Source organism: Sebastes fasciatus, chromosome 19 (genome assembly GCF_043250625.1).
Source record: "Sebastes fasciatus isolate fSebFas1 chromosome 19, fSebFas1.pri, whole genome shotgun sequence".
Lineage (NCBI taxonomy): Eukaryota > Metazoa > Chordata > Actinopteri > Perciformes > Sebastidae > Sebastes > Sebastes fasciatus.
The window spans coordinates 19,991,781-20,013,887 of record NC_133813.1 but is presented as its reverse complement, the minus strand read 5'-3'; the positions used below and the strand labels follow the sequence as shown (position 1 = coordinate 20,013,887).

Here is a 22,107-nt window from a genome sequence, read left to right as displayed (position 1 = left end):
TCCATTGTATAAAAATATAATTTAAATAATTCCATTGGGTGTAGGCCTAATCATATTTATTGTATTGTAATGCCTCTTATCCTCATTATTAAAAACTTGAATTTGTATATTAAAAATTCGTTATTACATTGATGTAATGTGTAAAATTAAGGAAAACAAAATATTTTTAAAGATAAAAAAAAAATTAAAGAAACACATACTGTAGTACAATTTACGGATTAAAAACAAGAAAAAGTTAGTTATATTAATCCATATGGGTCAGAATTTGATTTGGACATAATTAATTTAGGCTATAACTCAAACAAACAAAATAATTGTGATAAATAGTGAGAAATATTTTTTCTAAATGATGTAAAGAGTAGAGGAGGTGATGCAGATGAAAGAGAAACTCACCGGCTCTTTTAACGGAAAGGAAGCCTGATGATTACAGGATGTAATGTGGCTCGAGCCCACACACCGGTTCAGCCTACGTCCACGTGTCAATCAGGCTTCTGCGCGAGGATCCAGCAATTATCTGTAAATCTATAGCAGCAGAAATGATCCCATCAAAATAAACCAGGCCTTAAAAAAAAATAAAAATTAAGAAACTTCTTCGTCATTCCTGAGGAGAAACGAATTTGAAATATTTACAACCAATGGAAAATATATTTTAACGAATAGGCCTTTTATTGAAAACAGATAAATTACACACATTGCAAAGAAAACATTAATTGATTCTAATGGCCATCAGAAATATTCTGCAATCGGGTGATTTTGCAACAAAGACTTTTAAAGAAAAAAAAAAAGGGCTGACTGATGTCAAGAGGTAGGATTTGATTTGCTCTGTTCGCACCAAATTGTGCTTTTTCTCATCTTGTACAATTAGTCTGCCCATCTCCATCCATTCTGCAACGTCATCCAGCCTTAATATGGGACTTAAATATTCTTGGTAAACTCTTAAAAAACATTGCTTCTGCAAAAAGGACCTTTGGTTGGCAAATTCATTCTTCACGCAAACAAATTCAGACTACAATTTCGCCAACATATGTCTTTTTTGTGCCTTAAAGACGTTTTTTATAGCCTCACACTGCACGTCACACCTGCAGGAAAACACAACTCAGACCACATCAAAAGTATAGTGAACACAGAAATCAATAAACATTACATTTGAAAATGTTTCCACATTAAACCCCAAAGGGCCAGCAAATATTTAAATGATTTACAGAAACTTTTGGTAGACTGCAGACGAATTAATCGAAACAGGGGGTTCGAAAGAATACTGGGACAAAAAAACATAATGTATGCTATAATAAACAGGATTATCAGTTATTACAGAAGACATTGGGACATCTGTCTTGTGCTAATCTCCCTGATTTAAAAAAATTCTGTGATAATTCAGGACTGCATTTTTTCTTAACCCATGGTGGATTAATGGGTTTAATTGGGATTCCTCTAAAGTCTCCCATTAATGAGAGGCAGATGCTTTAGATTTCTTACAAAACAATACCATTATATCAGCGTGATTTAGAGTGTTGAAATGTTGTCGACTGACAAATCATAAAACTGAATCCTGCATTTTAAGTAATATGTTTAATGTAGAATATCTACCAAAGGGCATTGAACAACACGCTGCAGATGTGATATTTAATAGCCTTTAATTGGTGAAATAAAGAGACTGTGGTTAGGGAAATACCAAAACTCAACACAAAAAAGAGTCAGTAAAAAGAGTTTGAGTGCAATCGTATAAAAAAATTGGATCCAGGGGGAAAAAAAACTATTAGGAAAAGAGCAACGTCACACAAAAATACTGCAATGTACAGTAATTGTCGCTGAGTGGCTTTATCATTTGAACTCCATTAATACAAACCTGTTTCTTTGCATTTCTTCCTCTTCACTGAAGTCTTGAATAAAGACAAATATTTCACCTTTTAAATAATACCATCTGAAATTAAAAACACGTGAAAAACAATAAGAGAATCGCCATTTAGATTTTTTAATAATAATAACATTTCTCTTTCCCTCGTGTGTGACTCACAGCTGTATGATTCACCTGCATTAAATCTCTGCAAAAGTGAGATTGATAAGGGATCCAACCTGCACAGCAGTCAGGTAGGGGACATATGTTAAGACCAAGTAAGAACTCATAAACCAAAATAAAAACCACTTTTGTCCATGATTGCTGCGATTACTCCCAAAGAGTCCGGCTTCTCAAAGTATTCAAAACCTTTTTCTCCCCAGATAGGGTATGTATAGTCTTTATAGTATCTAGCGTAGAGTCTGTTTGTGTGTCGGTGGAGGGTGAGGTGTGTAGGGGAGGCTCCAGAATGAGTGGGGAAGGGGATGGGTCATCTCCTAAACTTGCGGAAGGGCCTGCTCTGGTTATTGTGGTGTGATTTAGAGTAGGGCTCCCAGCGTTTCCTCTCTGGCGGTTTGTTGTAAACGTAGGCTGACGGGCCCGAGTAGTCATCATCTGGATTCTCGTCCATCATCTGAAGCTTGGCCTCGATGGCGCGGATCTTAGCACTCGTACTGGAGGAGAGAGAGAGAGGGGAGATGTTAGCGTCGCGAGGCTGAGGGGGAAATACCAGTGCTGGTGCTGAACTGAGTGATGGACAGATCTTGGCTCTTGGCTGGAAGGGGGGAAAAGAAGAGGTATTAGCACTCTTAGTAGTGGGAGGGACAGATGCGGTGGGGAGGAAAAAAAAGGGAGCACAAGCAAGAGATTACCAGTTTGTGCTGCATGTAAAGTAGAGGAAAATTTGTATTTAAATGGTGAAACAGAGTTTGAAGGAGCAAGTGAGGAAAAATGACAGTGCAGGTGAGAAGACGAGTGACTGTAAGAGGTATCTAAAAAGCAGGAGAGAGAATGTCTAGGGGGGGTATCGTGGGGAAAAAGGGGGGAAAAGAGTGTTTATATTTCCTCTCTTGTGCTGTGTGGAGAGAGTTTACACTAGAACTGAAGACTTTCCTGATAGCTGATAACTTATTACACATACTGGATTGTCTCGGTAAGAGTTGATACTGCGAACCACAAGGGGCCTTTTATCGACTCAAGTGCTCTATTTGACTGGCGTACTTACAGTGTCTGTGTATATGTGTGAATGTAGGCTGCAAGTGTAGCCACAATAATGGAACATGTTAGAAGTTGCTCTAACAGGCCTTCGACTTTTTGAAAGTGTTAGTCCAGTTGTACTCGGATGAACTTGAACTGCTGTTTTGTGGTGAAAACAACAACCCCACACGCTCTCCTATAATCATTTCAGGACCAGATTTGTTAGGGGTAAAGCGACCAGAAACTTCGTCCACACTGAGCAGGCTAAATCTGAAAAATGTCATTTTTATGTGACGACATGAATCCACGCATTTTCACATTATCTTTTTGAAGACCTTCATCCGCACTGAAAATGGGTAAATCTCTTCTTCTTCCTCCTTTTTTCAGATTGCATTCAATAACATCAAATATCAACGAGTGGGACAGACACAGCCTAGTTAGTTAAACCTCTGTTGTCGCCTCATGCTCTCCATGGTCACCTATATAATGTTTCAGTATAGCTCGACTGACAGTAGTTCATTAAAGAGGACCTGTTGAACACATTTTAAGGTGCATACTTGTATTTTGGGTTTCTACTAGAACATGTTTACATGCTTTAATGTTCAAAAAAAACTTTTTTTTTCTCCTACCGGCTGTGCTGCAGCACCTCTTTTCACCCTCTGTCTGAAATGCTCTGTTTGAGCTCCCGCCCCCACCCTTCAGACTCCGCTCCAGCTCCGCTCTAACTAGCTTTGTTTGAGGGCGTGCCAAACTAGCCGCTAGGCTGGTATTTTGCAAATGTGTTACTTGCTGACATCACCATGTTGCAGAAGAAAAGGCAGGACTTAAAGCAAGGCGTTTCAGGCAGTTCAAGAGCAGTGTTTCTGTGGGGGAGAGTAACTCCCTTTGACGTCGACTTTGTAACTTTGCAGACCTTTTACATGCACAAAAAACTATATATAACATACTAAAGGAAAGTAAAAAGCCCAAAAGCATAATAGGTCTCCTTTAACATATATTCTGCTTCTGTTGTCAGACAACGGAAAAACATCAATAGTGACAGTGGTAAAAGCTGCCGTTAACCGAAGCGAACAGTGATTGACAAAAAGTTGGCTTCTTCACATTACTGCCTCCACTTTGTCTGAGCAGGCTTACATCATTGTTTTCCACAGTTTTCCTTGTCCACACTAAAAATGGGAGATCAGTGTTTTCAGATTTATCCACTCAGGGGCGCCGCTTTCAAGGAGCTTAGTTTTTGATGGCTTAGCGTGGGCAGAAGGACAAAACAGCGGGTACGATTTTGATTTAGCAGGATTAGCGTGGACATCCTCTGAGATGGCCGATGGTGCTGCTGTGTGCGTTTGGTACCAACCTGAGGTGGTTGGCGGTTAAGGCTCCGTCGTCTGACGCCCCGCTGCACGACGGCTCCAGGCTCGGAGGCATCGTCTTGTCGTTACGGAAACCTTCAAACCTCTGTAGATGATACATGTGGCCAAAACAAAACGACCCACACAAACAGTGATGGAAACATGGTGAATGGACGGACAGATGGAGAGAGACAAAAAGGGGGTAAAATAACAGCTAGAAGCAAGAGAAGGCACATGGATAGTCGCAGCTAAACTCACTAAAAAATGTGCTTAGTGCATCGTGTGTTTATCTAGACATGGGCTATTCTAAGCGCATTTTGGGTACAATCGCACCTGCATTTAGACACATTTAAGTGCCCAGTTGGAACAGGACCACATAACAAGTAGAGCAAGAGAAGACAGAAAAACATCCTGTGTGTGAACCAGACATTTACAAACCATCAGACCTCCAAATAAACACTGACAGCCGCTCTCTGGAGAGCCAACTCCAGCTTCCTCCCACAAGGATCAACATTATTAAACTGAAGTATTGATTTTGTTTGTGTTTGCTCAAACAGACAGTAACCAAGCAGGACTGCTTGTTCAGCTCATGATCACACCCTAAGGCACGAGGGAGGATAAAGGGGGAGCAGCTGAAGAGCAAAAAAAAAATAAAAAATCTGTGCACTCATTCCTTTCAAAAACCACCTTCCAAACATCTCCACCAGCCAACACAGAACTCTTGAAACCTGCGAAGAAAGAAAGGGGGACAAAAAAACGAAACAACAGTCACATGATGGGCGTGAGGAAACCCCTGGCGCTTGGTGCAGCAGCAGCCATTCGCGGGAATGTGAAGCTTAGAAATCAGTTGATGTAAGTGGCACTGAATCAAGTTAAGTTATATAAATGCACAATAACACACACATGTTCTTACACACTGTACTGTCCCAAGAAATAAATAACGTGTATAGCCAAGAATAGGTCTAAAACAATGACCATTCCACCAGCCAGGACCCTTCCCTTCCACCAATTCCTAAAGGCATGTAGCTGGAATGCATATAGATCTACAGTACATAGAGCCAATCAGGCCGTAGTGACTCTGCACACAAGCCAAAGCTTTAGCGAAGGGAAAGTTAAGTTAAAATGTTTCTTGTTGCTCCAATAATTGCACTTTTGATTTTTATAGCATTCACTATAATAGGCACACATCTGCTTAAGCATTAGAGCTTCATCAAGGATTAAAATAACTGTTCAACTGTTTTTATAGTTCATTATTTAGTAGGGGTGGGAATCACCAGAGGCCCCACGATACAATATTATCACAATACGATCTTGTTGCGATTTTAAACATTTGCGATAAGATATATATTGCGATTTATTACCTTTTTTCAACTGCAAATTATGCAGTTTGTCAACATCTGTTTTATCTAATAAGATACAGTTTTCACTCTGTTCATCTCAGAGTTTTCATTCCCATATCTTGAGGTCAGAGGTCAAGGGCCCCCTTTAAAAACGGCTATGCCAGTTTTTTATTTATCGTAACTTTGGAGCGTTTTTTATTGTTCTTCCTGACAAGTTAACATGACACGGTTGGTAACAATCGATTCCTTTTTTCTAGGTTTTCTAGTTTCATATGATACCAGTATCTTCACTCTAGCTTTAAGATTGAGCCTGCTACAACCTCTGAAACAGTTTATATAATAAAAGATCAATACTTGACGTCCCGTGTATTGTTCCAATATTATTGCCACGCAAAATATTGCGATACTATAGTGTATTGATTTTTTCCTCATCCCTATTATGGATACAGTCACAGGAAGGTTTAGAGGATTAGGGTTAGTGACAGTGAGAGTTTCACGTACCAAGAATATAACATGCATAACACACACCTTGGCTTAACTGTGCTAAATACAGAATAATACAGTAATGAATTATAGGACAAAATTGTTTAACCGTTGAAAAACGTAGATTTGGGAAGCCATGGATGTTTGTGAAGAGTTTAGGGGAAACACTTCAATAAACGTTCTTCAACGTGTATTTCCTCTCTTTCAAAGCTACGTAACAAAGTCAAGATGTAATCTTGGAAATGAGACAACGACTTCCAACGCAGGCTGTCTCTGACTCACTTATCCCGGCACGCCGCTTCTGGGTTGGAAAGACAGGCTCGCTGAAGAATACATCACATTCAACTGGACCTGAGCTGGCACCATTGGTGGAAATCTGCTACTTGCGTAGTAAGGATTACGCTGTAAGATCCTGTTTTTACATCCCGAAGCAGAACGATCAAAGACTGGAGGATAATTTCGGGTTGATATGAGCTTGTTAAAGCATGTCGTGGGATGAAATTATGCATCTTGCAATTCAACTTGGTCAGCTGGGACACTGACCAGAAAGGTTGGTCCCCCGCGAGCAGCTTGACAGAAACACATTCCTGCAGTGCAGCTTTGCTCATACCTGGCTGATGTGTTTGCAACATCATATTAACCATGCCTTGAATCCAAGCACGCTTTAAAATGAAGGCTGAACCCAAAACTCTAACACCCAACTGTAACACTGACTTTCACACCCTAACCGGCCGAGCTAGTCGGGTACTAAAAAACAAAATATCCAATCCAAAATGAAATATATACCAGTCGCTCAGCGGCTATAAAACACGGCTCCCGTGCAGAGCTGTTAATCGGCTGCTATGTGCTTAAAGTTTCATGCATGAAGGCCGAACACTACTTCCAGTATGTTAGGTACTTGTAGAGACAGAACGAAACCAATTTCTTCAAATAAAGATGCTGTAGCTCGGTGATGCAGCAAAACGTCTTCTGGCCGATGACTTGCCAATAAAAGTGTATCAAATCCAGATGATGGTGAACGCCAGACCCTGACTATGTTAGTACGGCACTGAATTTGAGAAAACATTCATAGTCGAAATGAACTGGAAAGTGTAAGAGAAGGGCATGCAGAAGGTGTTGACAGACACTGTGAGTAAAGAAGTTAAAATGTTGAGTAACAGAAAGACAGACTGGTATTCATTTTGAGATATAAACCGCTAAAATTTTAGGTTCATAAAGGTATAACTAACCAAAGCTATTTTTGGTTGGAACGGTGGATTTATCCTACTACGTGTTGTCTTAGAGGCGGCAGCGTTGACCTTGACCTCCCTCTCCCTCTGTGTGTGTGTGTGTGTGTGTGTGTGTGTAGGGCGTGATTCGTCTCTATACAGGATATCCCTTCACCCATTGCCAGTAGGCGGGCTATTGTTAAGAGACAGGCATAGGTTGTGCTCGGATCCCACTGCTCGCCGTAATCTAACTACTGCAGTAATAACGTGGAAATATAAATCAACTAGGGCTGTCAATCGATTAAAAGAACTATAATCTCGATTAATTACACGCAAATTAAGCACACATTTTTTTTATCTGTTTAAAACGTACCTTAAAAGGGAGATTTGTCAAGAATTTAATACTCTTATCAACATGGGAGTGGACTAATATGCTTGCTTTATGCAAATGTATGTATATATTTATTATTGAAATCGATAAACAACACAAAACAATGACAAATATTGTCCAGAAACCCTCACAGGTACTGCATTTAGCATAAAAAAATATGCTCAAATCATAACATGGCAAACTGCAGGCCAACAGGCAACAACAGCTGTCAGTGTGTCAGTGTGCTGACTTGACTATGACTTGCCCCAAAACTGCATGTGATTATCATAAAATGGGCATGTCTGTAAAGGGGAGACTTGTGGGTACCCAGAGAACCCATTTTCATTCACATATCTTGAGGTCAGAGGTCAAGGGACCTTTTTGAAAATGGCCATGGCAGTTCTTCCTCGCAAAAATTGTGCGTAAATTTGAAGCGTTATTTAGCCTCCTTCTTGACAAGCTAGTATGAATGTATGTCTATTTAGTCTTGTCAAACTGCAGCCACAATCACAGTGTCATACATAAATAATAATAATAATAATAATAATAAACTCATTGAGATATCTTATAATATCTTATATATCCTGCATACGATTTTCAGTTTTATAAAAATGGAACCAGGTTTGACACTTACCCTCACCTGTGCGTGCGCCCAGCGCACGACCAGCTTCTTGGACAAAGCTAGTTTCCCATTTAAACACTGGATCGCCCTCTCTGCTTCCTGCAGACAGTCACACATACACACACAGAGGGGAAAAGAGGAAGAGGAGAAAGGAAGAGGAACAGATTTTTTACAATTATGATTAAAAATCAGCCTTGATGATTGCACCAGAGTCTTTAAATAATTAGTCATCACAATAGAGAGACGGCAGAAACAATAATAGATGATGATGTACCACTCTGCCTGCAGATAGACCATAACTGACACATGTGTGTGTTTGAGAGGCAGTGTGAGAAAATGTAGTTTTGTCTAATCAAATGAGTGTGTGGCTTTGATGCTAAATTATATTAATTAAGTACTTTTTCTGTGTGTGTGTGTGTGTCTGTGTGCGCAAGTGTCTACGTGTGTGTGAGTGTGTAAGATAAACACACACTTCCTCTGTATAATCCTTTTGGGAGGGCTTCATATCCCACTGATAGACACTAGCTGTTAAACGAGATGCTTATCACGATCCCCAGGCTCACTCCAAAACAAATACTGCCTGCTGCCGAACCTGTGAAGCCGAGTGGGCTCCTTTTAAGTCCTTTTTTATAAAAAAAATAAATACGGCCCACTTCAGTGAGACACATAATCAGGTCCTGACTGCTTGAAGACGTCTAATGAAGCTTTTCTTAGGCTATTTGAGTATGGGGAGCATTAATGAAGGAAATTCCTTGGATCAAATATATTTGACTGTAAGAGTTTTTCTTTTTCTTTTTCATTCACTGCACAAGTTTGATACAAATATGCAATTTGACATAATCTGGTCAAAGTCACACTCCTCCTTTTGCTTTGAGTTTGTGTAGACACACCAATATACTGGCATACTATCACCATTGACTGATATTAGGGCTGACCCAAATGCTTCGAAGCTTCGACCGTTGCCATGGTTTTTTGACCTCCAAATCAGTATTCGAATGCTTCGTTTCTTTAATTTGAATGTAATAATAATATATAAATCCCAAAATAGCCCATGAAAGAAGGAATAATCCCAAAACATTATTAATTATTCAATATTCATTATTATTAGTTATTCTCAGACGGATATCGCTGTTTGTTGTGTGTAGAGAGGCATGTGTGTACAGTAGTGTGGCAGCAGCACTGTCCCGGGCACTGAAACGGGGGAGATGGAGAGAGACAGACAGACAGACAGACAGGCAGACAGAAGAACATGTCGAAGCACTTGCCGTGCCGCGAAGCGAAACTTTGAATACCTTTGAATATTTCTCACCGAAGCTTTGAAGCCCAAAAAATGGTATTCGGGACAGCCCTAACTGATATGTTGTGTAAAAATGCAATATCTGCACTGATGCAATATCAATTTTACTGCCAATGATTGACCGTGGAATTAGAATTACATCAATTAAAATCAGATTTTCTCTTCAAACAACGAATTATTGACATATGTACCATGTCATTTTTGTGACAAACACTTAACATGACTAGAAAAACTTAGTATTTGACACATCTGAGTTTTAGTTTACAAAAATGACATACAATATAATTAAAATCAATTATAAAATTGTCTTAAAATATGAATCTTGCACGTACCTCTCTGGTGTTGAAGTTGACAAAGCAGTAGCCCCGCGGCTGTCCCTCCAAAGGCCCAGACTTGTGAAACAGGAAGTCAAACTGTTTCACATTGCCAAACCTCTCCAACAACTTCACAAGATGATACCTGCCAACAGAGGAGTCACGTGAATGAAAAGGTTCGAAGAAAAGGCGAGAGGAAAGAGGAAAATGGTATTTATTAGTATCTATTCTGTAAAGAGAGAAAACAAGCTTTTATTTAGTAAAATGTCCCACATGAGACCTCCTCTTATCTTACATTTCCACAATGGTCAACCAAATGTACTACACAGTAAATTGTAGTTTAACTCTATGAACCAGCCACATAGATCTGCTCCATACTGTGTTATTTGCCCCCCTGCAGTCTGTGAATCTGTCAAGGCTAATGAGAATGACAGCTTTCTCTCCCTGTCACCTTTTTAGCAGCAGGCCAGCTGGTGTGACGGCGCAGTGACAGTAAATCTCTCATTGAGACAATGCTGAGGATACAGTAGCGGGACAATGAGGGAATAAAAAAGAGGAAGCCTCAAATCTCCCCTGAGCACCGAGCTCCGCACAAACAACATCCACTCACTGTGCGGAGCTGCCTGGGACCGCTGGACCTGGGAGTGAACATAGATATGTTGTCATTGAAGAGCTATGCAGCGAGGTTTGCGTGTAACTGACTGCTGGCAGCCATGGGAAAAAATATTTCTTCAGACGGTGTCGAAAAGAGCAACGAGTTCAGGGCCACCTGTAGACTATATTCACTGCTGTATTACTGTGAATACCCGGGGGCTGATTGAATGTTTCCAATGCATGCTGAGCAGCAGGTGCTTTCCCATTTCATGACTTGTCAAAACTTGTATCATATGATTTATAGGAGCAATATTCTTATTTTTGCATGTGCGGAATAAGTGATTGTCTGAGGCATGTTCTTCCAATAACCGTAGGGCTGCAACTAATGATTATTTTTTTAATAATTTATTATTTACTGGGCCGATAACCTGTCAGAAAATAGTGAAAAATGCCCATCGTTATTTCCCAAGAGCAAAGTTGACATATTCAAATTGATTGTTTTTGTCTGATATTCAAATATTCACATAAGATATTCAATTTAGTGTCGTAGGAAGCCAGCAAATATTCACATTTGAGAAGCTGGAACCAATAAATGTTTGGCAGTTTTGCTTAAAAAAAAAAGGAAAAAGACTGAAAAGATTAATCAGTCATCAAAATTGTTGCCGGTTTATTTTCTGCGTATTGATTAATTGATTAATCAAACTAATCGAGTAATTGCTTCAGGTCTAATATTATGCAAGTCTTGGTGTCTCCCTACTGGGCAAACACAAACTGTTCTACCAGAAACAGTTCATTAGCAGCACACAGTGTCTTCCTGATTGATTAGTCATTGAAACCACCTGTGAAGTACCTCATCATGTTCTGGAGGTAATGAGAGTTAAAAAACAACTGCAGGAAAAAAAAAGTTACAATTTCCTGGTTGTTCTTTGGCAGAGTTTGGTAAGCAATTTTCTCATTTTATGAATGTTCCCAAATTAATTCATAATTAGTTTGACGCATGTGGTAACAGGCATTTTTCACTGCAGATATTTTGACTTGTCATAGCAGAAAAAGCACAGGTGCTACTAATAACATTAACGAGGGCCAGTGGTGGAGTGTAACTAGTGGTGCCTTCAAATGCAGTCGCGTTTACTGCGTTCACCAGAAGAGTCCATATGAATTGTTAGCCTCTGTGGCTTCTAGACGCCGACAGTAACGTTAATATTGCCGTTGGTTAGCATCAGTGTTCTCATGACTTAACCACTTGAACGCCAAGCATATCGTGTACACAACTTCCCATGTTGTAAACACGAGCTAACGAGTTTCATTTGAAGGCACCATAGGTAGCTACATTTACTCTACAAGTACTGTGCTTGTACTTAAGTACAAAGTCCAGGTACTTGAGTGTTTCCATCTTATGCAACATTATACTTTTACTCCACTACATCTCTCACAGGCAAATATTATACTTTTTTATTACATGTGTCTGACAGCTATAGTTAGTTTTCACATTGTAATTTTTCACACCCTTCCTGTCCAGTGAATCTCCAAATTTGGTGATTTTAAATGTGAAAAGTGTTCCTATAGGTCCTTTTCACAGCAGCCATTTGACATGTCATTGCAGGGTGAACACAGGTATAATTAATAACATTAATTATTGCCCTGTTTCATTTAGGTGGGTCAGGTCCCTGGTATTTTTCATGCTGGCTCACTGGAATGGCTGTGATGCTATATACTGGATCATAATTAATTTGATCAATTACACCCTGTGTCTACCCTGCTATGACTTGTCAAAATAGCTGCTGTGTAAAGGGCCTATTTGGATTGAGGAAATTCTCCTTCTCTTAAGCTAAACAAAATATAAAAAAGACAACAACTTTGGAGATGTTTTTTAGAATTACGCAGTCCTTACAGGACAGCGAGGCTACAAACATATGATGATCTTTGGGATGCATTGCTGTGAATTAAACTTCCAAACAGTATAGGGCTGACCTGAAAAGGTATTCAACCTCCGAATCACTATTCAAATGCTTCGCTTTTTAAATCTTTTTTTTTAATCTTTTATATATAAGTATGTAATAATAATAAATCCCCAAATAACCCATGAAATAAGGAATAATCCCACAACATTATTCATATTTAACATCAATTAGTATTAGTTATTCTCAGACGGATAACGCTGTTTGTTGTGTGTAGAGTCATGCGTCAGCAGCACTGTCCCGGGCACTGAAATGGGGGAGATGGACACAGACAGACAGAAGTCCTACTGACGCGCTGCTCCACGAAGCTTCGGATACTTTTGAATATTTCTCACCGAAGCTTCGAAGCCCAAAAAATGGTATTCGGGACAGCCCTACAACAGTAAATAAAGTAGTTAAAATTAGCACAACCTTAAACATCTCTGTTCTATTCAGCATTTAAACCTGTGCTTTTCCTACTGTGTCTCCAGCATGTCTTCTATGAAAAAAAAAAAGCCTCACAAACCATAAAAAGCAACAGCAAAAAACAAAACCGAAAATGCACAAAAGAAAACAAAAGAAATGAACAAACACCTTCCTGTGTTTTGTTACCTTGTGTGACTGTCCAGGCCTCGCAGTGACCCCAGGTATTTTGTATAATTGTTCAAGAGGAACTAATGCTTCAGCCTTTTATTGTTTAGCTGATTGTTATTTTTAATCCTGGAGTGGTTTGTGTGTGTGTGAGTGTCACCACAAATATGACGTTAATATGCCAGGACGCACTTGTGTGTATGAATGGGACTCGATGTGGGATACGGAGGGTGAATAGTGCGTCTCAGCTAATGTCTTCTATGACTCCCTGGAGGGCTTCAGGCCAAAGAGAATTTCTGCTTTTCCCAGACAACACCCAGCAAGCCTCCCATGTGAAGGTGGCTCCTCAAGAAGTTATAGGCTCATTTACAATGAAAAGTCGATATTAAATAAAGGTTTTTCATATTATTTATAACACTTTTCTGCACTTCTTACTCAAATAGTTTGCCTTTGCACTTTGTGCACCTCTGAAGCACTGATCAGGAAATGAGAAAAGTCAAATGCAAAAAGTCTAAATATTACCTTTTAATATTGCTCTATATTCAAATAAATGTATACCCCATGTTTGTGCATATGTGTAAATGTGAGAGAAACACTCTAAGAACATTTTTGGATGCTCGCAGGCTGAACCACAATGGACCGCTCCTCGTGGGGGCTGTAAAAACCACCGGAGGAAGAGGAGGAGAGGGGGGAGGAAAAGGGAGGGAGGTGGGAGAGTAAAGTTCAGAGAGGGGATGTTGACGGTGAGGTGAAAGGTGGAGGAAGAGGAGGAGGAGGAGGAGGAGAAGCCAAAAGAAGAGAGGAGGTGCAGGAGCCAGGTAGGAGAGACACAAGAGCTAGGAAGCAAAAGAAGAGGAAGGAAGCGAAACAGGAGGGATGTGCAGTCCAGAAAAAGATAAGACAAAAGGTTCGATGCAGAAAAGTGCAGGTCAGAGGGGGGGAAAGGTAAGAGAGGAGGAGGGAGGGGGGGAGTTTGGGCTTTCTGGCAAGGCAGCGATCTGCAGTTTCTTCATATAAAGAAACTGCAGATAAAAATAGGCCTGCAGTATGAGTAAGATGATAAGTTCTTTAATAAGACATCATGGCAACTTCCAGGTACGCCACTTGAAATGTAACAAGAGGACCAGAGAGAGAACAAAGAGGGAGACGGTGATGGATCACCGTTAATGAGAAATTCCCTCTCTGGGCAGCCAAAAGCACAAAAACATGAATATGTGCTGAAAGCTTTAGTTACACCTGCTGTGTGTCTTTGCTCTGTGCGCAGGGCAAGAAGATCTGACTGGATAATATTATGTGGGATGCTCATCTAAGCTCTGAGGAGATCATTTCAATGTAGAAGAGTTAAAAGAGTGTGACTATTTACTGGTCCTTTCGTCTTTACTGAGGATTTAAAGTGACAGTAGATAATAAGAGGATTATAGTTTTTCTCGTAACAGAGTTGCTACCTCCACAGAAACAGGAGAAAAGGAGAGAGTTTACAACACAGAGATGAAAGAAGAAGAAAAGTGCAGTTTGTTTTTCAAAAATCACAAGCTTGGGTTACATTTTTGTCCAGGTTTCTAAGCTATGAGCCAAACAGGAATCTTTTATCCTTCTTAGAAAACCTGAGATCAGTAATAACCACAACTACACACGCTAAAATTTGTCTTTCTGACACAGGATGAAAGTGCAGACTTCTTACCTCATTACATCTTAATCAATGTAATATTTCACCCTGACCAACCAGAGCAGACCTGGATGTCTCCAAAATACTTTGATAATATTCTCGTATTTGGCTTCATTTGCTGATCACTCTAAAACCTTGCAGTTAAATAAAAAAAACCTGCCATTTAATATTGCTATATGTTCAAATTAACCATTTCTGCTTCAAAATAGAAAGAAAATAGCTTCAAAGAAATAAAATATCACATTATAAATTCTAGTCTAGATTAAATGACTTGATGTCTTTAATTACCAAAAAAACACACTTGCAGAATAAACAAAGTCATATTAACTATTCATGGCCTCATATATTCATAATCAACACCTTGCATTTCACGTCTGCGTTCCTCCTCTGCACTGAGTTTTGGTTTGTCTTACCGGGGGACAAACAGAGGGAGTACTGCGTATGCTACCCAGGAGCTAATTAATCTTCCCAATCAGCACCAGGGGCCACGGGCATTTCTCTTGTTTTCCCTCCATACTGTGAGGTAGTGGGCTATTTAAGGAGAGGTAGAGCAGAGCAGGGAAAGGGGAAGGAAACGCCTGTCTAGACGCCCACCAGAGCTGCGGCCCATACATTCTCCAGCAGCCCCCACAGGCGAGCAAACACACCCCCTCACCCCCGAAAAAACTACCTTCTCTCCATCACTATATATGTAAGGGGTGCTGCTCTCCACACTCACATTTGGAGTTTTTTTGCATATTCAACTGCACACATACAAATGCAACAATAGAAGGTTTGCATGTACATGTGATGTTGTATAAATGAGACACTAATCATGTACACAGACACCTCAGTGTGTTGAAGCCTGCACCACTACCAGCTGCCACCTAAACATCAACTGTGTACTTAAACATGCTCACACACACACACACATGCACAAACACATATACACACACACAGTCATCTCCAGGTTGACACAGAGAGAGTAAACAGGGCAGGTGAGTGAAGAATGATGGCTGCTCCTTAGCAGAGCAGGTCTCCACGCCTCGCTGCCTCTCTTTCACACACCCAGCCCTGTCTGCTCAGTCTCAGCCTGCGACGCGCACACACACACACTACGCACACAGTTAATCAATCATATATGCACACACAATGCATCGCCTCTCTATGAGGTAGAGCCAGGCGAGTTTAAAAAGCAATGCATCAGGTTCATAACACGGACCGCCTCACAGAAATCGAGTCAAATCCAACATTTGTCGCTGCTAAAATCAAAAACGAACCTTGTTTTTCATTGAGGTTGAGTCTGGAGATTTGTACGTTTGTAGTGAAAAACAGATCTGTTTTCAATTCCAATTAATCTCTTAAAATGTGATGACCAGATGTTGTGTGTCCCCCTGGTAGTTTCAGCTCTAAACTAATCTGAAGCAAGAGACTGTCGAGTGTGAACACCTTCCCAAAATCGTGGGGGGAAAGTGCAGGCCTGGCTGAAATTAGTAGTGGATTTACTCACTCTGTAATTTTGGGATCAATGTTGCCTATCCACAAGCGGTTTCCGTCATGGGCCACACTCTCTGACATGATGGAGGCATTTTCCACTGTCTCTGCCGCAGACGACATGTGTACTCTGCAGGAATAGAAGACAGAAACATTAGGTTTGCAAAGAAAAGTTAACTGTTTTGCATTTGTGTCAGATACTCAGCAATCATTAAGAAAGACAGAATAATAAGCTGTTAAGTGGAAGACTAAAATATTGCCTTAAGACGAAACTATACTAAACTAACTATATCTCTTTGAGCACTGTGGCTTACATGATTGATCAGAAGGCATCTGGAAAATAAAGAAAAGTGATCAGAAAAGATTTGTCCACCCATTTGACCTACTGAGTGACCACATATTCAACTCTCAGACCGAGCTGGGACTCTTAATCGGTGCTTTATAATAGTAAAAGTTCCCTAGATAGGTCAAACAGTTAAGCCTACATACACATGAAGCGTTAATAACATGTAGCCAGTGCTAACATCAACTGTAATTATACATTAAAAGGGTTAGGCAATCAGATTTAGTTCATTTCAAAAAGTTCAAAAATTCAATAATTTATCAGTTCACTCAGAGATTCCTTTCTCGGTTTTTGGTATTTAATGAGCAAATTGTTTGACGTTTAACTACGCTTTTATGTCGTAGTATAAATGCCAAACACTGCGCTCATTGTAAATATGATTTATGTTACATAATGTATAACGTTATACGGATAAAGCAGTGACAAGATTGTGGTCAAACACATTTGAGAAGCAGTCTACACAATGTCAGCAGTGTCAATATATCCTTCCTTTAGTTTTAATCTGTATCTCAGATATCTAGCTCCTCCAGAATCAGACGATTATGTAGGTGCATTACTTTTATTCAATTCAGTTCAATTCAATTCAATTTGCTTTATTGGCATGACTGTCAGGTGAACAATATTGCCAAAGCGTCAATTCAATACTAAATAAAAAATTAAAAAAAAGATCAAAATAAAAACAAAAACATATATAAACATATATACAATTCATTAAGCAAATTACAATATATAGATATTTAAAAAGAACATGCATGTAAATGGAAGAAAACAATAAAGAAGTAATTAATGTTTGTTGTGTCAATAAAACAAACAAACAAACAAATAAAAAACAATTAATAACAATATATTGCAATATTAAAGGATAAATGTAAAAAAAAAAAACATGAAGTAGAGGAGTAAATAAAAGGCAGAGTGCGAGTTACATCTATTATGTGTTGTTGTTGTTGTTGTTGTTGTGGTTGTCTCTTAGCTGACATGCACTGACATATCCTGCAGCTTCTATGGCGATGACACTATTTTCTCCAAGTAGATGTTGTATTTTATTTTGGTCAGAGAGGGAATCAAAATCTTGGGATTTAATTTTTGTAAAGAATTTTTCCTAATTTCTTCATAATATGTGCTACATGTTAGCAGGAAATGTTGCTCTGTCTCCACCTGTCTCTGTGGACAGAGCTGACACAGCCTGTCTTCTCTGTGTCGGGCCAGTCTCTATAGGCCAGGCTGTGATCACTGAGTCTGTACATAGCCAATGTCTTTCTCTGTTTCTGTTTAGTCACGGTGGTGAGATAGTCTGCCACTGTGTACTGTCTGTTTAGAGCCAAATAGCATTGACGTTTGTGTTGAGTTTTTGTGATAGATGTCCAATAGTTGATGTCATTTTCTTTTGCTTTAGCTATAATTAGGTAATTCTCTCTCTCTCCCTCTCCCTCTCCTCTCCTCTCTCTCCTCTCCTCTCTCTCCTCTCTCTCCTATTACTGTGTCAGACAAACACTGGCTTCTTGAACATTATAAAAAGAGAAGAACTCTTTGGTTTTCGTTTGAGCATCCTTAATATCAGACGTCAGTGTCCTCCACTAGTTTGGTATTTGGCAGCACTAGTTGGACATTTGATCACACTAGTTGGACATTTGATCACACTAGTTGGACATTTGATCACACTAGTAGGACATTTTGTCTTACTAATTAACTAGTGTCTCTTTTTGGCCCACAGTAGTTAACTAGTAAGGTAACATGCACTGACATATCCTGCAGCTTCTATGGCGATAGGGTTGCTGTGTCAGGCAAACACTGGGCTCTTGAACATTATAAAGAGAGAAGGACTCTTGAACAGTATAACAAGAGAAGGACTCTTGATGAGTATAACAAGAGAAGGACTCTTGATGAGTATAACAAGAGAAGGACTCTTGATGAGTATAACAAGAGAAGGACTCTTGATGAGTATAACAAGAGAAGGACTCTTGATGAGTATAACAAGAGAAGGACTCTTGATGAGTATAACAAGAGAAGGACTCTTGATGAGTATAACGAGAAGGACTCTTGATGAGTATAACAAGAGAAGGACTCTTGATGAGTATAACAAGAGAAGGACTCTTGATGAGTATAACAAGAGAAGGACTCTTGATGAGTATAACAAGAGAAGGACTCTTGATGAGTATAACAAGAGAAGGACTCTTGATGAGTATAACAAGAGAAGGACTCTTGATGAGTATAACAAGAGAAGGACTCTTGATGAGTATAACAAGAGAAGGACTCTTGATGAGTATAACAAGAGAAGGACTCTTGATGAGTATAACAAGAGAAGGACTCTTGATGAGTATAACAAGAGAAGGACTCTTGATGAGTATAACAAGAGAAGGACTCTTGATGAGTATAACAAGAGAAGGACTCTTGATGAGTATAACAAGAGAAGGACTCTTGATGAGTATAACAAGAGAAGAACTCTTGATAAGTATCACAAGAGAAGGACTCTTGATGAGTTTAACAAGAGAAGGACTCTTGATAAGTATAACAAGAGAAGGACTCTTGATGAGTATAACAAGAGAAGGACTCTTGATGAGTTTAACAAGAGAAGGACTCTTGATAAGTATAACAAGAGAAGGACTCTTGATAAGTATAACAAGAGAAGGACTCTTGATGAGTATAACAAGAGAAGGACTCTTGATGAGTTTAACAAGAGAAGGACTCTTGATAAGTATAACAAGAGAAGGACTCTTGATAAGTATAACAAGAGAAGGACTCTTGATGAGTATCACAAGAGAAGAACTCTTGATAAGTATCACAAGAGAAGGACTCTTGATGAGTATAACAAGAGAAGAACTCTTGATAAGTATCACAAGAGAAGGACTCTTGATGAGTATAACAAGAGAAGGACTCTTGATGAGTATAACAAGAGAAGGACTCTTGATGAGTATAACAAGAGAAGGACTCTTGATGAGTATAACAAGAGAAGGACTCTTGATGAGTATAACAAGAGAAGGACTCTTGATGAGTATAACAAGAGAAGGACTCTTGATGAGTATAACAAGAGAAGGACTCTTGATGAGTATAACGAGAAGGACTCTTGATGAGTATAACAAGAGAAGGACTCTTGATGAGTATAACAAGAGAAGGACTCTTGATGAGTATAACAAGAGAAGGACTCTTGATGAGTATAACAAGAGAAGGACTCTTGATGAGTATAACAAGAGAAGGACTCTTGATGAGTATAACAAGAGAAGGACTCTTGATGAGTATAACAAGAGAAGGACTCTTGATGAGTATAACAAGAGAAGGACTCTTGATGAGTATAACAAGAGAAGGACTCTTGATGAGTATAACAAGAGAAGGACTCTTGATGAGTATAACAAGAGAAGGACTCTTGATGAGTATAACAAGAGAAGGACTCTTGATGAGTATAACAAGAGAAGAACTCTTGATAAGTATCACAAGAGAAGGACTCTTGATGAGTATAACAAGAGAAGGACTCTTGATGAGTATAACAAGAGAAGGACTCTTGATGAGTTTAACAAGAGAAGGACTCTTGATAAGTATAACAAGAGAAGGACTCTTGATAAGTATAACAAGAGAAGGACTCTTGATGAGTATCACAAGAGAAGAACTCTTGATAAGTATCACAAGAGAAGGACTCTTGATGAGTATAACAAGAGAAGAACTCTTGATAAGTATCACAAGAGAAGGACTCTTGATGAGTATAACAAGAGAAGAACTCTTGATAAGTATCACAAGAGAAGGACTCTTGATAAGTATCACAAGAGAAGGACTCTTGATGAGTATAACAAGAGAAGGACTCTTGATAAGTATCACAAGAGAAGGACTCTTGATGAGTATAACAAGAGAAGGACTCTTGATAAGTATCACAAGAGAAGGACTCTTGATGAGTATAACAAGAGAAGGACTCTTGATGAGTATAACAAGAGAAGGACTCTTGATGAGTATAACAAGAGAAGAACTCTTGATAAGTATCACAAGAGAAGGACTCTTGATGAGTATAACAAGAGAAGGACTCTTGATGAGTATCACAAGAGAAGGACTCTTGATGAGTATAACAAGAGAAGGACTCTTGAACAGTATAACAAGAGAAGGACTCTTGAACAGTATAACAAGAGAAGGACTCTTGAACAGTATAACAAGAGAAGGACTCTTGAACAGTATAACAAGAGAAGGACTCTTGATGAGTATAACAAGAGAAGGACTCTTGATGAGTATAACAAGAGAAGAACTCTTGATAAGTATCACAAGAGAAGGACTCTTGATAAGTATCACAAGAGAAGGACTCTTGATGAGTATAACAAGAGAAGAACTCTTGATAAGTATCACAAGAGAAGGACTCTTGATGAGTATAACAAGAGAAGGACTCTTGATAAGTATAACAAGAGAAGAACTCTTGATAAGTATCACAAGAGAAGGACTCTTGATGAGTATAACAAGAGAAGGACTCTTGATGAGTATAACAAGAGAAGGACTCTTGATGAGTATAACAAGAGAAGGACTCTTGATGAGTATAACAAGAGAAGGACTCTTGATGAGTATAACAAGAGAAGGACTCTTGATGAGTATAACAAGAGAAGGACTCTTGATGAGTATAACAAGAGAAGGACTCTTGATGAGTATAACAAGAGAAGGACTCTTGATGAGTATAACAAGAGAAGGACTCTTGATGAGTATAACAAGAGAAGGACTCTTGATGAGTATAACAAGAGAAGGACTCTTGATGAGTATAACAAGAGAAGGACTCTTGATGAGTATAACAAGAGAAGGACTCTTGATGAGTATAACAAGAGAAGGACTCTTGATGAGTATAACAAGAGAAGGACTCTTGATGAGTATAACAAGAGAAGGACTCTTGATGAGTATAACAAGAGAAGGACTCTTGATGAGTATAACAAGAGAAGGACTCTTGAACAGTATAACAAGAGAAGAACTCTTTGGTTTCCTCTTTAGGAAACGTTGACTTGCTGCTAGCTACAGTTAGCTTAGCTCTCCGCAGGTTGATCGATTGATCAGCTCGTAGTAAGCGTCTGCTGGTTGAAATCGATTAGCCTAAGGTTAATTGAATATCTCTCCTCCAGGTGTGGAGATGTATAAGATTATAAACCTCTCCTCTAAACGGTTAACGGTCCGTTTAGAGCGAGCAGCTGGTTGCTAGGTAGCTTAGCTCAGGTAGCATCACTTTACCTCCTCGGATCTGTTGAAGCCTCCTCTCTGATAGCGACGGACTTCTTCCACTTAATATACTACGGATCCCACTTCGGGGTGATTCAGTTAACACTAATCATTTCAAGCTGTTTGTGATGTTTTCCTCCTCTGTTGAACTGAGTGGTTTAAGCTGGAAGGATACAACAAGTCGCCTTGCTATCGTCTCACAACAAAGGCGCAGGGTGATGTCGTAGTGTGTTTAACTGTCTGTGGGTTTGAGAGGAGGCGCTCGTTTTAATGTTTGGCATCTCCCGCACCTCTCTCCTCCGGACTCCCGAGTCACCTTCTCAGGCAGG

At 39.4% G+C, this 22,107-nt stretch overlaps 2 protein-coding genes across 3 annotated transcripts in view; one reads left to right on the top strand and one right to left on the bottom strand.

Moving 5' to 3' along the window:
• Positions 1-647: 647 nt before the first annotated feature.
• Positions 648-22,013, bottom strand: rbm18 (RNA binding motif protein 18). 2 transcript variants are annotated; one of them, XM_074618232.1, is made up of 6 exons: positions 21,791-22,013; positions 16,289-16,402; positions 10,030-10,156; positions 8,413-8,499; positions 4,383-4,483; positions 648-2,508 (listed from the first exon to the last, which is right to left on the bottom strand). In XM_074618232.1, the coding sequence occupies exons 2-6, from the start codon at positions 16,393-16,395 to the stop codon at positions 2,325-2,327; spliced, it is 606 nt and encodes a 201-aa protein (XP_074474333.1). In that variant the 5' UTR covers positions 16,396-16,402; positions 21,791-22,013; the 3' UTR covers positions 648-2,324. The 2 variants fall into 2 exon arrangements, with proteins under 2 accessions (XP_074474333.1, XP_074474334.1); XM_074618233.1 differs by having other exon boundaries at positions 8,419-8,499; positions 21,791-22,010.
• mrrf (mitochondrial ribosome recycling factor) overlaps positions 11,458-22,107 on the top strand; it is a 53,218-nt gene continuing 42,568 nt past the window's right edge. The window contains exon 1 of the mRNA XM_074618231.1: positions 11,458-11,544. The gene's annotated coding sequence lies outside the window, so the exon portion shown is untranslated. The remainder of the gene's footprint in view (positions 11,545-22,107) is intronic.